This window comes from Arachis stenosperma, chromosome 4, assembly GCF_014773155.1.
Source record: "Arachis stenosperma cultivar V10309 chromosome 4, arast.V10309.gnm1.PFL2, whole genome shotgun sequence".
Taxonomy (NCBI): domain Eukaryota; kingdom Viridiplantae; phylum Streptophyta; class Magnoliopsida; order Fabales; family Fabaceae; genus Arachis; species Arachis stenosperma.
This window is the reverse complement of record NC_080380.1, coordinates 129903733-129916437: the sequence shown is the minus strand read 5'-3', so window position 1 is coordinate 129916437 and position 12705 is coordinate 129903733. Positions and strand designations below refer to the sequence as shown.

General features: G+C 30.2%; 1 protein-coding gene across 1 annotated transcript; it reads right to left on the bottom strand.

Annotated features, from left to right (window-relative positions):
- Positions 1–8338: 8338 nt before the first annotated feature.
- Positions 8339–12374, bottom strand: LOC130976194 (probable acetyltransferase TAP2). The gene is made up of 8 exons (XM_057900980.1): positions 12257–12374; positions 12063–12148; positions 11873–11933; positions 10503–10686; positions 10043–10142; positions 9807–9907; positions 9333–9426; positions 8339–8704 (listed from the first exon to the last, which is right to left on the bottom strand). The coding sequence occupies exons 1-8, from the start codon at positions 12289–12291 to the stop codon at positions 8625–8627; spliced, it is 741 nt and encodes a 246-aa protein (XP_057756963.1). The 5' UTR covers positions 12292–12374; the 3' UTR covers positions 8339–8624.
- Positions 12375–12705: the final 331 nt, after the last annotated feature.

Below are 12705 nucleotides of genomic sequence, written 5' to 3'. Positions count from 1 at the left end.
ATGTGAGTGAAAGGTTAAATATAATACTATCAAGATTTGACTTTTTAATCCAATCATACATATGCTGCGGCTGTTACTTGTTACAACTTACAACCATCTAAATCTTATTATGATGGTGTGATGATTTTAAATATCTCACTTTGATTATTACTAATATATTAAAATAACCTCATATTATTAATATTTCAAATTAAAGTCCCTAAAATTAAAATATAAAATAAAAGGTAAAGGATTTCTTGTGAGAGAGAAATTATGGGGAGAAAACCGAAATTAGGAACAAATAAAATATTATTAAACAATATAGAATAATATATATAACCAAATCCGGCATGTCTTGATGTATGAATGATCAACCAACTTTTATTAACTTATCCATTGATTTATTTCAAAGAACATCTTTAATACCAGCTACGTGTAGAAGATTAAGACTTGCTTAGCTTGTTCGGATTTGATATCATTGAGGGGTTAGCATCTCTTGTGTTCATACTATGTTTCATTATCACCTTACCAAATAATTAAAGGGACACTTTTGTCATCACTTGTCAAAGATATGACCTAGCTAGTTACCATAATATATATTGTCAATTAAATTAGTAATTTTATATTTATATTTCGATAAATATCTTTAATATTCACATAGCTAATATGCATATTTTTTCTATTAGTTTAAACTTTTAAAAAAAGTAATTTTAGATATGGTATCAAAACTTCTATAACCTAAAAATTTATAATTCGGTCATTGGTGACCCAAAAAAAATTAACATAAAACAAATAAAAAAATTCACACAATCCTAAAAAAATTTATAATAATAATACACATTAAAGATTAATTATTTATATATTTTTTTTTATCGGTTTAAATATTTTATAGAAGTAGTTTCATAACAAATAGAATGTTATATGATTAGATTGAAAAAAATGATATGACCTAATAAACCTAGCTAAAATAACTAGTTAATTGAATTGATTAATAATGTGTTAAGATTCAAGGGAAATGATAATGGAAGGGTGAAATATGAATTTTATTAAATGAAATAACAGAAGCAAGTATAACACACTATAGAGGACAAAAGTTTCAATGTAATAGTGAAAAAAAAGAATCATTATAGTAAAGAAAAGAAAGAATAATGTGAAAAGACATCACAAAAGTACAATTTCTCGACTCCTCGTCTAGTAACCCGTGTAGAATTTTAGAAAAGGGGAATCAATGAAAAATTCCGTGACAGAAGAAAAGGAAGGAAGAGAAGGAGAGAGAATAGAAAAGAAAGGAGAAAGATGAGAATATCATAAGGGAGTGAGAAATATCACATGACGCTACCAAGAATAGTTCTCTAACCACCTATTAGTAGCTCTCGCACTTGCACTTCTTCTTGGGCTTTGATTTACCCTTATATTTTTCATCTGTCCTTAACTTGTAACTAATTCTTCCTCCAACATATGTGGCTTTAAGGCATGATTGCTATTATTATTTTTTGCATGGGCAGTATGGTTAACCTCAACATGCCTTGGCTTATTCATATTCATTACTGTTCTGGCCCAACCCAATAAGAAATGGGATCCATCAAGCAAACCCGCAGTTCGTCTGTACGACAAAACGCCCTCAACGTAACCCAGTCTTCACAAAAGAAGATCTGGACAGCTGGTAGAAGCTTCTGAGGGGTTGGGCCCTAACAGAAGGATGGCCCATCCGAACAAATAGGGATAAAGGAGAAGGACCTACTTCTCTCCCCAGGTACGTCGCCATAACCCTAATCTTATCGTATGGATGCTTACTTTGACATCAGAGTGTCTATGCATGTAGCTCCACCCGCCGTCACACGCAACCTCTCCCGTCGAAAACTCACGTTCAGGTTCCCTCAATATCTCATGCACCTCGTCGTCTACCAACCATCCGAACTCACGAACAGTTACAAATAATTCTTTTACCTACTTTTGTTTTTTCAATATTCAACACTGGCAAATAATACAGGATTTTTGTACATATAATTTTAGTTAAATTATACAATTAATCTTTACATTTTTACTAAAACTATAAATTAGTCCTTACACTTCAAAAATTTATAATTAGATCCCTAAACAAAATAAAATTTTATAATTTAGTTCTCACTGTTCAAACAAGGTTTGAGTTAACTAAATATTCTTTAGCATATTTACTAACTTGAACATATAAGTTGTACATGTAAGACAATAAAAAGAAAATATCTCTCCATTTTATATTCTCAAATTTGAAAATGGCAAAAAATCTCACACATACTTTTCGTAGTCTTTATTATCTTTGAGCTTTCTTTTTCTCAAAATCTTTCTCTTACTTTGCTTTCATTGTTGGATTCAGTTGTTAAATGTGGTTCGCAACGGATGAAGACGGTGAAAGCTTGATATTGTTAAAAGCAAAAGAGTAAATTTTGCAATGACATCATTGGAAGAGACAAGAATTTGTAACCCTCAATTTAGCTTCTAGTTGTGATATGAACATTATGGACTTATGCTTTTATTTTATTTTCAATGGGTAAAACTATTTAGTGTATTTAAAATTTTTTGATAGGCCTTTCTTTTGTAGTGATGGAAGATTTGTTGTTTATTATTGATCTTCATCATGGTGGTAAGTTAGCTAATACAAGAGATAAAAAAAATACCTGAGTAAAATGATAGTGGTGGCATTGTAATTTTACTTAGATAAGTGGTCATTGCAAGAAATTGTTACTAAGTTAAAGGAACAGATATACGGACAATGTCGAAATTTGGTGGATAGAACTTGGAGTTACATTGAAAGATGTTCTTAGTGAATTAAAATCTGATGAAGATACTATGAGAATAGATAAGTTTGTAGGGGAACAAAGAACAACTAAATATTATCATGTGTATGTGGTTAATGGATGTAGACAAAGAAATAAAATTGAAATAATCTCTAATTATAAAGACGATGTATCTTATGATGACAAATACAATGGTAGTGACAATGATTTAGTTGAAATAAAAGTGATGGGTTAATAAAAATTTTCTAATAAGGAGAATAAATTTGATGACAGTATTAATAATAGTGATCATGAGATCACTTTGACTTTGTTATTGTCATATAATTGGATCTTTTTTATTAGTTTTGTTTTGTTTGGCATGTGGCTTACTATTTTAGAAGGACCATTTTAATTACACAACTATGAATATTAACTATTTTATTTTGTATGTTGTCTAATAGACTTTTGTAAAAAAAATAATATCAATGTTATTTATTTTATTGGCAAAATAGTCACTTGTACTGGTGCTCAGTAATATTTTTCATTATCACTGAAACATATATAATACAAAGATTATATTTAACAGTACACAAACACACTACAATACACTTCTGCCTCAATTCATAAAACTTAACAAAATAAATACACTGTAAATATTAGCACTACTACACAACTCAACATCATAGTCTACAATTTTTTTTTATTTTTTGGATATCACTCTCTAATCTTCTAATTTGTTGTTGAAACAATGCAAAAGCAGCATACAATCTTCAAACACTTGCTTCTATACGTTTTATCTCCATATTTAATCTATCAACATATTTTTTTTTTTGTATCTTTATTAGTATAGAATTACTAATTTTATCTGACCTTTCAAAATCTTCAGTATGCTTTGAGTTTTCTGTAGTCTTATTTCTTTGTTAGGCCGATGGAGACCCAGACCCAACTTTGTCTTCTTTATTAATCAATTAAAAAAATTAGCATCTTCTACTAGGATAGGAGATAAATCTTCTATTTCAATTCATCACAATACTAGAAGTTTGAAGTATCAGGACATCTCCACAAAAACAGTGGGTCATTTTCTCCAATCTTCTATTAATCAATTACTTATTTTTATATATCACTCTCCAATCTTCTAATTTGTTGTTAGAACAATACAAAAGCAGCACACAATCTTCAAACACTTGCTTCTATACGTCTCATCTCCATATTTAATCTATCAATCTTTTTTTTTGTCTTTATTAGTACAAAATTATTAATTTTATCCAACCTTTCAAAATCTCTAGCATGCTTTGAGTTTTCTATAGTCTTATTTCTTTGTTAGGTCGATGCAGATCCAGACCCAGCCTTGTCTTTTTTATTAATCAATTAAAAAAATCAGCATCTTCTACTAGGATAGGAGATAAATCTTCTATTTCGATTCATCACAATACTAGAGGTTTGAAGTATCAGGACATCTCCATAAAAACAGTGGGCCATTTTCTCCTTTTGCTTGAATCCACCATTCACATCTTCTTCGTCAATTCATTCAAAGAAATTACACTTTGGTACTTTACAACAAGTCACAAATCTCCTATCTGAATTGTTCATACACGAGAATGAAAGCACAACAACTGTTTCCCCACAAAAAACATTGATGTTTTCTCTTATTTATGCTCCTAGATGTCTGAGCTTCATGACTTGGATCCATCCAAACTTAAAAAAATCCTTGAACCCTAATAAGAATAGCAGAGAGATGGAAAAGATTTTCGAATTTGTTTGGACGTCATTAAATTATTAGAAAAATATATTCTTTTAAAAAAATATCTTTTTTTTTTTAAATTTTTTTAGTGTGTTTGGTAGAATTTTAATAATAAAAGTAAAATCACTAGAAAAATTTAAAAAAAATTATAAGCTACAATTTACAATTTTTTAAAAAAAATTTTATTTAAAAAAAATATTTTTAACATAATAAATAAACAAAAAATACTTTTATATTATTATACCCAAATATAATTGTTAAATAAAAAGATATTTTTACATGAGATATTTAAACATGAAATTATTTTTATTTTTTAAAAAAATCTTTTGAAAAATATTTAAAAAAGATATTTTCATAAAAACTCACCGAAACAACCCTTCTTCATCTTCTCATCATAAACGAGCCCTAATTACATTTCTGAGTAAGGGTATATGATCAAACATATTTTTCAACCTTTTTTTTTATACGTTTAATGTCATTGAGACCCAATTACAAAATCATACTTCTTCTAGGGATCTAATTATAAATTTTTAAAATATTAAGATCAAATTGTAATTTCAATTAAAATATAGGACTAACTAGAGGTGTTCATGGTCCGGGCTCGAACCTTTTAGGGGTAAATTTGGTGTGATTTTATCGGGTCTAGAATCGGGTAAGGGTTTCAAAAATAGACCCGATCATTATTTCGGGTCGGGTTCGAGACATAGCTCGAGACTCGAGTCACCCGAATTCGGCCCGGTGACCCGATCATCATACACAATTAAAATTTTGTGTTATTAGTGATAGATGATGGCTATTCTTATGTGAAATTTAAGTATGTCAAACCTTAATATTTTGTGTTATTAGTCATTATAAGACTATAAGTTAATGTTTTATGTTTAAAATGCATAAGACTTTAGACTAATGCATAAAATTGTGTTATTTGTATTTATTTAAATATATGGTGTTATTAGACAATATTAGTATTGATTGTGGTTATGCTTTAATTTTAGAGAAAGGTTGGTTCTTGCTATATTTTTCTAAGTGAATTTTACTATGTCAAATAATAGTTGGAGTCTTGAAAATTTAGATATTTTCACATATTAGCTTACAAGAAGGTAATGTTAACGGTCCGATTTTTTCCTGATTTTTACCCGGTATAATCGTGACTCGAAAATGTATAAGTTTCATCAGGTCTAGAGTCAGATTCGAATCTAACAAATAGACCCGATATATATTTTAAACCGAATTTGAGTTACATCAAATTCGATTTTATCTGACCATCAACACTCTTAGGACTAACCATATAATTTAACATATAATTTTTATGGAATTCTGTGGCATTCTATTTCTAGCTAAGAGTAGAAGCAACGAGATTAGGATTAACACAAGACGTGCTGTGGAGAAATTAAAGTCTTATAAGCAGTCACTATTGGCCTATTGCGAGCTGGGAAGTTAATTAATTTTGGTAGACATCATCATCATATATTTTTATTGACTAAGAAAAGCATTACTCCACAAGCAGCCTCTTATAGAGTCATTAGATGTTTCTGTCATTCCATCTATGCCTCTATATTAATTAACTATATTGTTTTCAAAATTTTAAAGAGATGCTTGTTTCAAGATTTTTAATTGCAGTAGTAGAAAAGCCTTAGAGTATGTTTACTTAGAGTATGTTTAGACCGAGAATTGTAAAATTTTTGGGACAAAATGTAGAATAATCAAAATTCAAAATGTAAAATAATTAACTTGAATCAATTCTATTGAGTAATTTTAAATTTTGAGTATATAGTCATTTTGGTCTTTAAAAAATTTCAAACTGAACACTTTAGTCCCTAACTAAAATTAATTACTCGATTGGTTCTTAACAATTAACTCCGTCAGTCACTTAGATCCTTTATTCCGTTAATTCTAACAGAGAACAAAATAGTCCCTGACAACTCTAAAATGTCTGATTTAAAATTCTTTGAGGACCAATCGAGTAATTAATTTTAGTTGGTGTATTTTAGTTTGCATACACAATCAAATATCAGAAAAAAGATATATTTGCATCTTTTTGTAAGTGTATGTAATAATTTATTGCATGTTCTACTTCAATGCCGTCTGCCATTCTAGCAAGCTCTGTCAAGTTGCTCCGTGAAATCCAAAGAACTCTCAGTTTAAGTTGTCTTTTCCATGAGGCAAACTCTTAATTTCATTCAATTTGATTTATCATTCTTTATTCTTTAAGATTTTTCTTCGTTTTTCGACCACGCACCGTTGGATGAATACCTTCAGTGTAGTATTTTTGAAAAATCCCCAACTTTTATTATGCTGTCCTGCTTTTAGACATTTTTATATTTTATTTTTTAATAATTAATGAAATATAACCTACTATCTTTAAAAAAAATATAATAATTTATTGACTAATGACAAATGTTTAAATAGAATTTAAATTTGTAACATATTAGTCATGATTTACCGGACCAAGAGATATGGTAGAAATAAAAAAATAATCACTTGCAATTTGTTCTCACTGTTAAAGTTAAGAACACTTCGGACACAATGCTAATCAATTATTATATCATTCTGAAACGTATATTTTGAATAATAACTTGGACAAGTACACAATTTTTTTCCCTGCCAAAACCGGATAGAGAAGGAATTTTCATTTTTCCTATGAATATATAATGCGACTTTAATCAAATTAGGTTGATGTAGTGATTAGTTCACTAGACTTGGACAAATGTTGGAAATTCGAATTTTGTCTTGTGCATGTAACAACTCATAAATTCTTAAATAGAACTCCGATTCGCGAAGAATTATTTTTTGACTTGCCGGATTGAAGGATACCATAGGAAACCAAAAAAATATAGTGTGGCTTTTGGATCACAAGTTGAGAAAAGCATGGAAAAAATGAAAAATTTCATGGGAAAAAAAGTGATATTTTGAATCCAAAATTTCGTCCATACTAACATATAAGAGAAAGGACCGACTGGTATGAAAATTTGATAAATCAGATATTTATTCTATTAGTATTAACTCATATGTGTAGGTTTTGCAGGTTGAGATGGTACCAGAGGATATTTCAACTTTTCAAGTTACAGTTTTACTAGCTCTATTTGGAGGGACTTGGTACCAAAATAATAATATGTATATTTTATATAAAAATTAAAAAGAAAACTAAGAATAATTACCACTTGTTTATTTGTTGTGAATTTACTTGACAGGTGTGATGCGTTTGGTTGTTAGCCTATGATAAACCATGGTCTATTTCAGGAACTATTAAACAACATTTTGAGAATTGAACAGGTACACTTGTTAGAAAAAAAAAAACGTAACAAGTGATTAGTTGATTTTTTTGTTATCATTTAGAATACTTGGCTGAAAAGGAACGACATAATCTTCAAAAATCAAGAAGCAAATGTTGCAGAAATAATTAACAGATCGATTAGAAACTATAAAGAGTGAAATGATATTTAATTCTTTTTTATTGTTGATAACAATGTCAAAATGACTAAAAATTACTTGTAATTTTCTTGTGTCATACTCTTTGCTGTTATTACACTTTATTGTGTTGAGCTTTCTATTCAAAAAAATTTCGTCCAACAATAAAAACTATTATTTGATTATACATTATGCATAAAAAATGGAGGGGAACGGTCAGTTTGGTATTAGTATGAATGTAAAATAGAGTAGAGGGTGAATTTTCATAGATAATATTTCTATATAATGAAATGACAAACAGATTTTTTATTTTATAGAAACTGCATAACTCAATAATCAAAATTAAATATATAAATTCTTAATCATTAAAAAATCACACAATTCTTTTGTTGAGTTAAAAGAAAAAATCCTATATAAGTATTTATCCGTCCACACAAAAAAAAATTATACATAACATTTGATTAATGAAATTTTCACCCTCTTTTACTCCCAAACCAAATACTAATAGGCACCAAGAGATAACCAACATTGTCACATTTTTTTTTCAAGTACAAAGTAAATACTCAAGTTTTTATATGTGAATCTAATTCTTTAATCAAATAATTTGGATATAAAAAGGAAAAATACTAGCGCCTAACGCAATAATAATAATTACAAATTGATGTCAATTCTGTGTAATTTCATATTATAAAATCAAGACATAAACTTGCATACACATTGGTTGCAAAGTTAATCAATGGTTGCCATTAGTAATTTGGGTACCAAAACATGCCTTTTATGCCTTCAGGGTCAGCTTCAAAACCTAAATTCCGGTAGAAATCCACAACTGCATTCAACATACAAAACAAAATGTGAAACTCCAAGCATGAAATGAAACCCTAACCTTCCAATCAAATGTTGGACTAAAGGAATAGCAGAATGTTCATAGTGTGCTGGCCATCAACAAGAGGCGATGATAGTCGGATCAAAGAACACGTTTAACGAAGTAACATGCCCGATGATACTCCTAACCGAGGATATTCCTAACATGCCCCTTAAATATTTTAGGGTAAATTCCTAAATTTACTACGAATTCTCTTAAGGTTAAGTTATATGACACTCAATATACTCACATGTAGTTATCTTCATGTGAAGTTATTAATTAAGAACCGTTGGATAATTTGACATGTTTGACTAAATTGTTATCTAACGGTCTTAACTAACAACTTCACATAAAGACAACTGCATGTGAGTTTCCACAGTCAATGACTCAATGTAGGCATAAAAAATTAAGGCCTGTCGCGTGTAATATTACCTAACTTCAAGAAGGTCAGTGTATTTACCCTAAGGCCAAACTATCGAAATGATGGCGCAAGCGCACAAAATATCTAAGCACTAATGACATAGCAGTCAAGTTCTATTATATCGGACATTGTCGATGATAATAAGCGTAAACTTTGCGAATGTTGTTATACCTTTACTATCTGCAAACAGAGTTATATTGCCGATGTCCCTTTGCAAAAGAGCTCGAATCAGTTTCTCTACAAGAGCTTTACCAAGACCTTGGCCCTATACAAGTTACAACAACATCAATAACCAGTACTTCAGCTAACACGGCCGGAATTCATGCTTACATGAGGCACTCAAGCACAAAAATGATTTGGCAGAAATGCCTGAATTCGACACCACTTTATAAGCATACAAGCTTAGCTTCCTCTGAATTCAAGTGCATTTATTTTACCCAACATACTTTCAAGCAAACAACAGAATATAAGTTGCACATAAAGCATGATAAAGGTTATTGCTTATTGGAATTGTTCTTTCTTTGCCTTAAAAATTATAGCTTAATTTTTATGTTATAAGTTCAAATAGAGTTATAGACACCAAATGTAAACTCTTTCGGTAAGCAGCACCAAAATTGAAGTTAATGTTTGGTTGACAGAAAATACCTGGTAACCAGGATCAACTAGGACATCCCAAATTGTGGCATTGAAGGCATGGTCTGAAGTAGCACGAGCCATGCCGATTAATCTCTTTTGTTCATTCCCCTCTGTGAAATAACTTCGCCAAGTACACCAAAATGTTCATTAAATAGGTTTGGATAACCACAGACACAAAGAAAAAGCATAACAACTGAATAGTCAATGTAAACGCAGGACACGGCAAGGAATCATATTATTTTTACCTGATCCTGGAGACTTTCTTACAGAATGCAATGAGGCTACAATATAGCTATTTTTTAAAGCAGCAGCTAATTTCGACAATGGCCTCCGTGGCCACCCTACCTGTTAAAGAGATTAACCACTCGTCATATGAGTGCAGGTTTGTTTATTGAGAAAAAGAAAAAAAATAAAAGGGCCAATTTAGTACTGAAATTTTGGATTTAAGTAAACTATTTCCATGAATGATGTAAATAGGTAAACGAGTTCTTTATGTTGTTAATTGTAAAGGAAACTAGAATATTGAACAAGAAATTAATTATTGTTATCAGTCCAAAGATGTAGTAAAGGAAGTTCTTGATGATTTTCATCAATTCTTCAGATAAGATTTAGATGAATTCCAAGGCTAGCATATGCATTATTACACCAAACAAACACGATAATAGAAACATTAATGCATGAGATAAAGACGCATTAGATACACACCTTGTCACAGAGAGCTTGAAGGTCATAAACATCAATATCTCCACCTGAAGAGAATATTATTTGCTCAATTGTTCCATCAGGTTCAGTCTTTTCAACAAGGACAAACTCTTGAGGCAAAGGTTCTTCATCTTCTTCATCTACGTTGGGTGGATCAACAACTTGTGTGGTGTTGTTCTTAATCAACCTGAGAAGGAGAACAAGCAAAGGAACTTTCAAGATAAAAGATACACTATTGGTCAATATATCATATGTAATTGATAGGAGGTTAAATTATTCAAGAAGTTCATATAGTTTCATTCAATCTTCAATTAGATCCTAATAGTTTAAGACTTAGAAATCAAATCCATATATTGTATACAAACTTCAATAAGGTCCTAGGCTCCGTTCGGATTCTATCCAGAGACAGATACACCGAAACAGAGAAAGAGAAAGGAAAATAAGAGACAAAGACTTAAAAGAATAGTATTAGTATTCTGTTTGGAATTAACAGCAGACAGAGACAGAGACAAAAACACAAGTTATGTATTTATATCTTGTTTGGATGGATGATGACGAGCATGAAATGCATGACAAAAGACCCTATAGACATGTTTTTCAGCCAAATCTCTCTAATTTATATATTTCGTGACGAAGGCCCTATACTGTACAAAACTTCTCTATTAATTTAGTCATGATGAGGAGGGAGACTGAGATCATGTGAAGATTTGAGGATGAAGAACAAGGCTTTACATATGCGAGGGAGCGAGGAGAGTTAGTTAGGTCATTTTGTTCAGAAAGGAATGTGAGGATGAAGGGTCTCTATACTACCCAGGACAATTTACGTATCGTTTCTTCTATTGTCTGCTATTTCATATTGTAATGCACACCAATTTCCGGTTTCTGAGGTTGAATTCCACCCCAGAACCTCAGATTCCACTAATACATTCAGAACTGCTATAAATTCTTTGTTCTATACAAAACATTCCTTATACAGAAGATTACATTAATCAAAACAAAAATTTCTATACAACAAAACTCGTCGAAAGTGTACCTACCAGAGCTACAAAATCGAATGACAACCGGAAAATATAACTATATAAGAACCACCCCTGCAAATTGAAGGAAAAAGTAACTACTCCAACATGTTAATTATCCTTCCTTCATGATAACAATTTTACCAAACTAAGGCTTCCAGATTTAAATTGTGATCCGCTTACAATCATATGATCCATGTTTTCTCACAATCACAATGCAAACCGCAATATAAGCCACAAAGTAGTCATGTTTCCATTGAATATCCAATAGATTTTGTGCAATCCGAGACTAATAAATACAATGTCCAAACATAATGCCATTTTCTATCCCATTTTTTCAATCAAATTGCAACATACCCAGATTTAATTGACTCCCAAAATCCAGCCTTGAGCTGAAAAGTCTTTAACTTTCTGGTTTCTGCATCAAAAACACAAAACACACAACATAACCCACAAATTAAAAATCAAAACTTGACAAACAAAAAACGATGGCATAATAATAATCATAATACCCACATGAAGCAAGAGAGTGAGAATAAGAGAGAACCTGTAGCAGAAAAGGAGTAACTAAGATTGGAAGGAATCAATAACTGTGTTTTCTGAATAAACAGTGGGCAATTTGCAACAGAGAACCTACAACAACAACAAGAACAACTAACTAACTAACTAAACGGAAAAAAAAAAGAAAAAAAATTGGACAACAATTAAGGTTGAGAGAACAAAAAAAAGAAGAAAACTTACGAGGAAGGAAGAGGAGTGAGGTTGAGGGTTAGCATTGTTTTGAGCCACCCAACCCAACACAACCCATAAACTGATTAAGGATTATTACTCACACAATATGTAAACCATAATATCATTATTCATAGCCATATTTCATATGATACATCTATTTATCTGCTCGCTTGGCTTTTTTATTTTTATCTTTTTTTTTATTCTCTCTTTTTCTTTTTCATTTTTATTTAAAGGACTTTATACATAAATAAATTTAAATAAATTACCTGTTTTCTCTAAACTAAAATGAAATACACAAATATTTTAGGATTTGTTTGGATGAATTTTTTTAAAAAAAATCAGTTTTTTTTTAAAAGATCTTTTAAAAAAATAATCGTATATTTAGATATTTTATATAAAAATATTTTTTTATCTAAAAATTATATTGAGGTATAACAATATAAAAATATTTATTTATA

Bases quoted from the DNA above. Each gene is read 5' to 3' on its own strand.
- LOC130976194 (XM_057900980.1), bottom strand. From the start codon at position 12,291: ATGCTAACCCTCAACCTCACTCCTCTTCCTTCCTC. The intron at 12,149-12,256 runs GTAAGTTTTCTT...TTGTTGTTGTAG, and splicing joins CTCACTCCTCTTCCTTCCTC to GTTCTCTGTTGCAAATTGCC. The intron at 9,427-9,806 runs GTATTTTCTGTC...TAACTTGTATAG, and splicing joins TAGTTGATCCTGGTTACCAG to GGCCAAGGTCTTGGTAAAGC.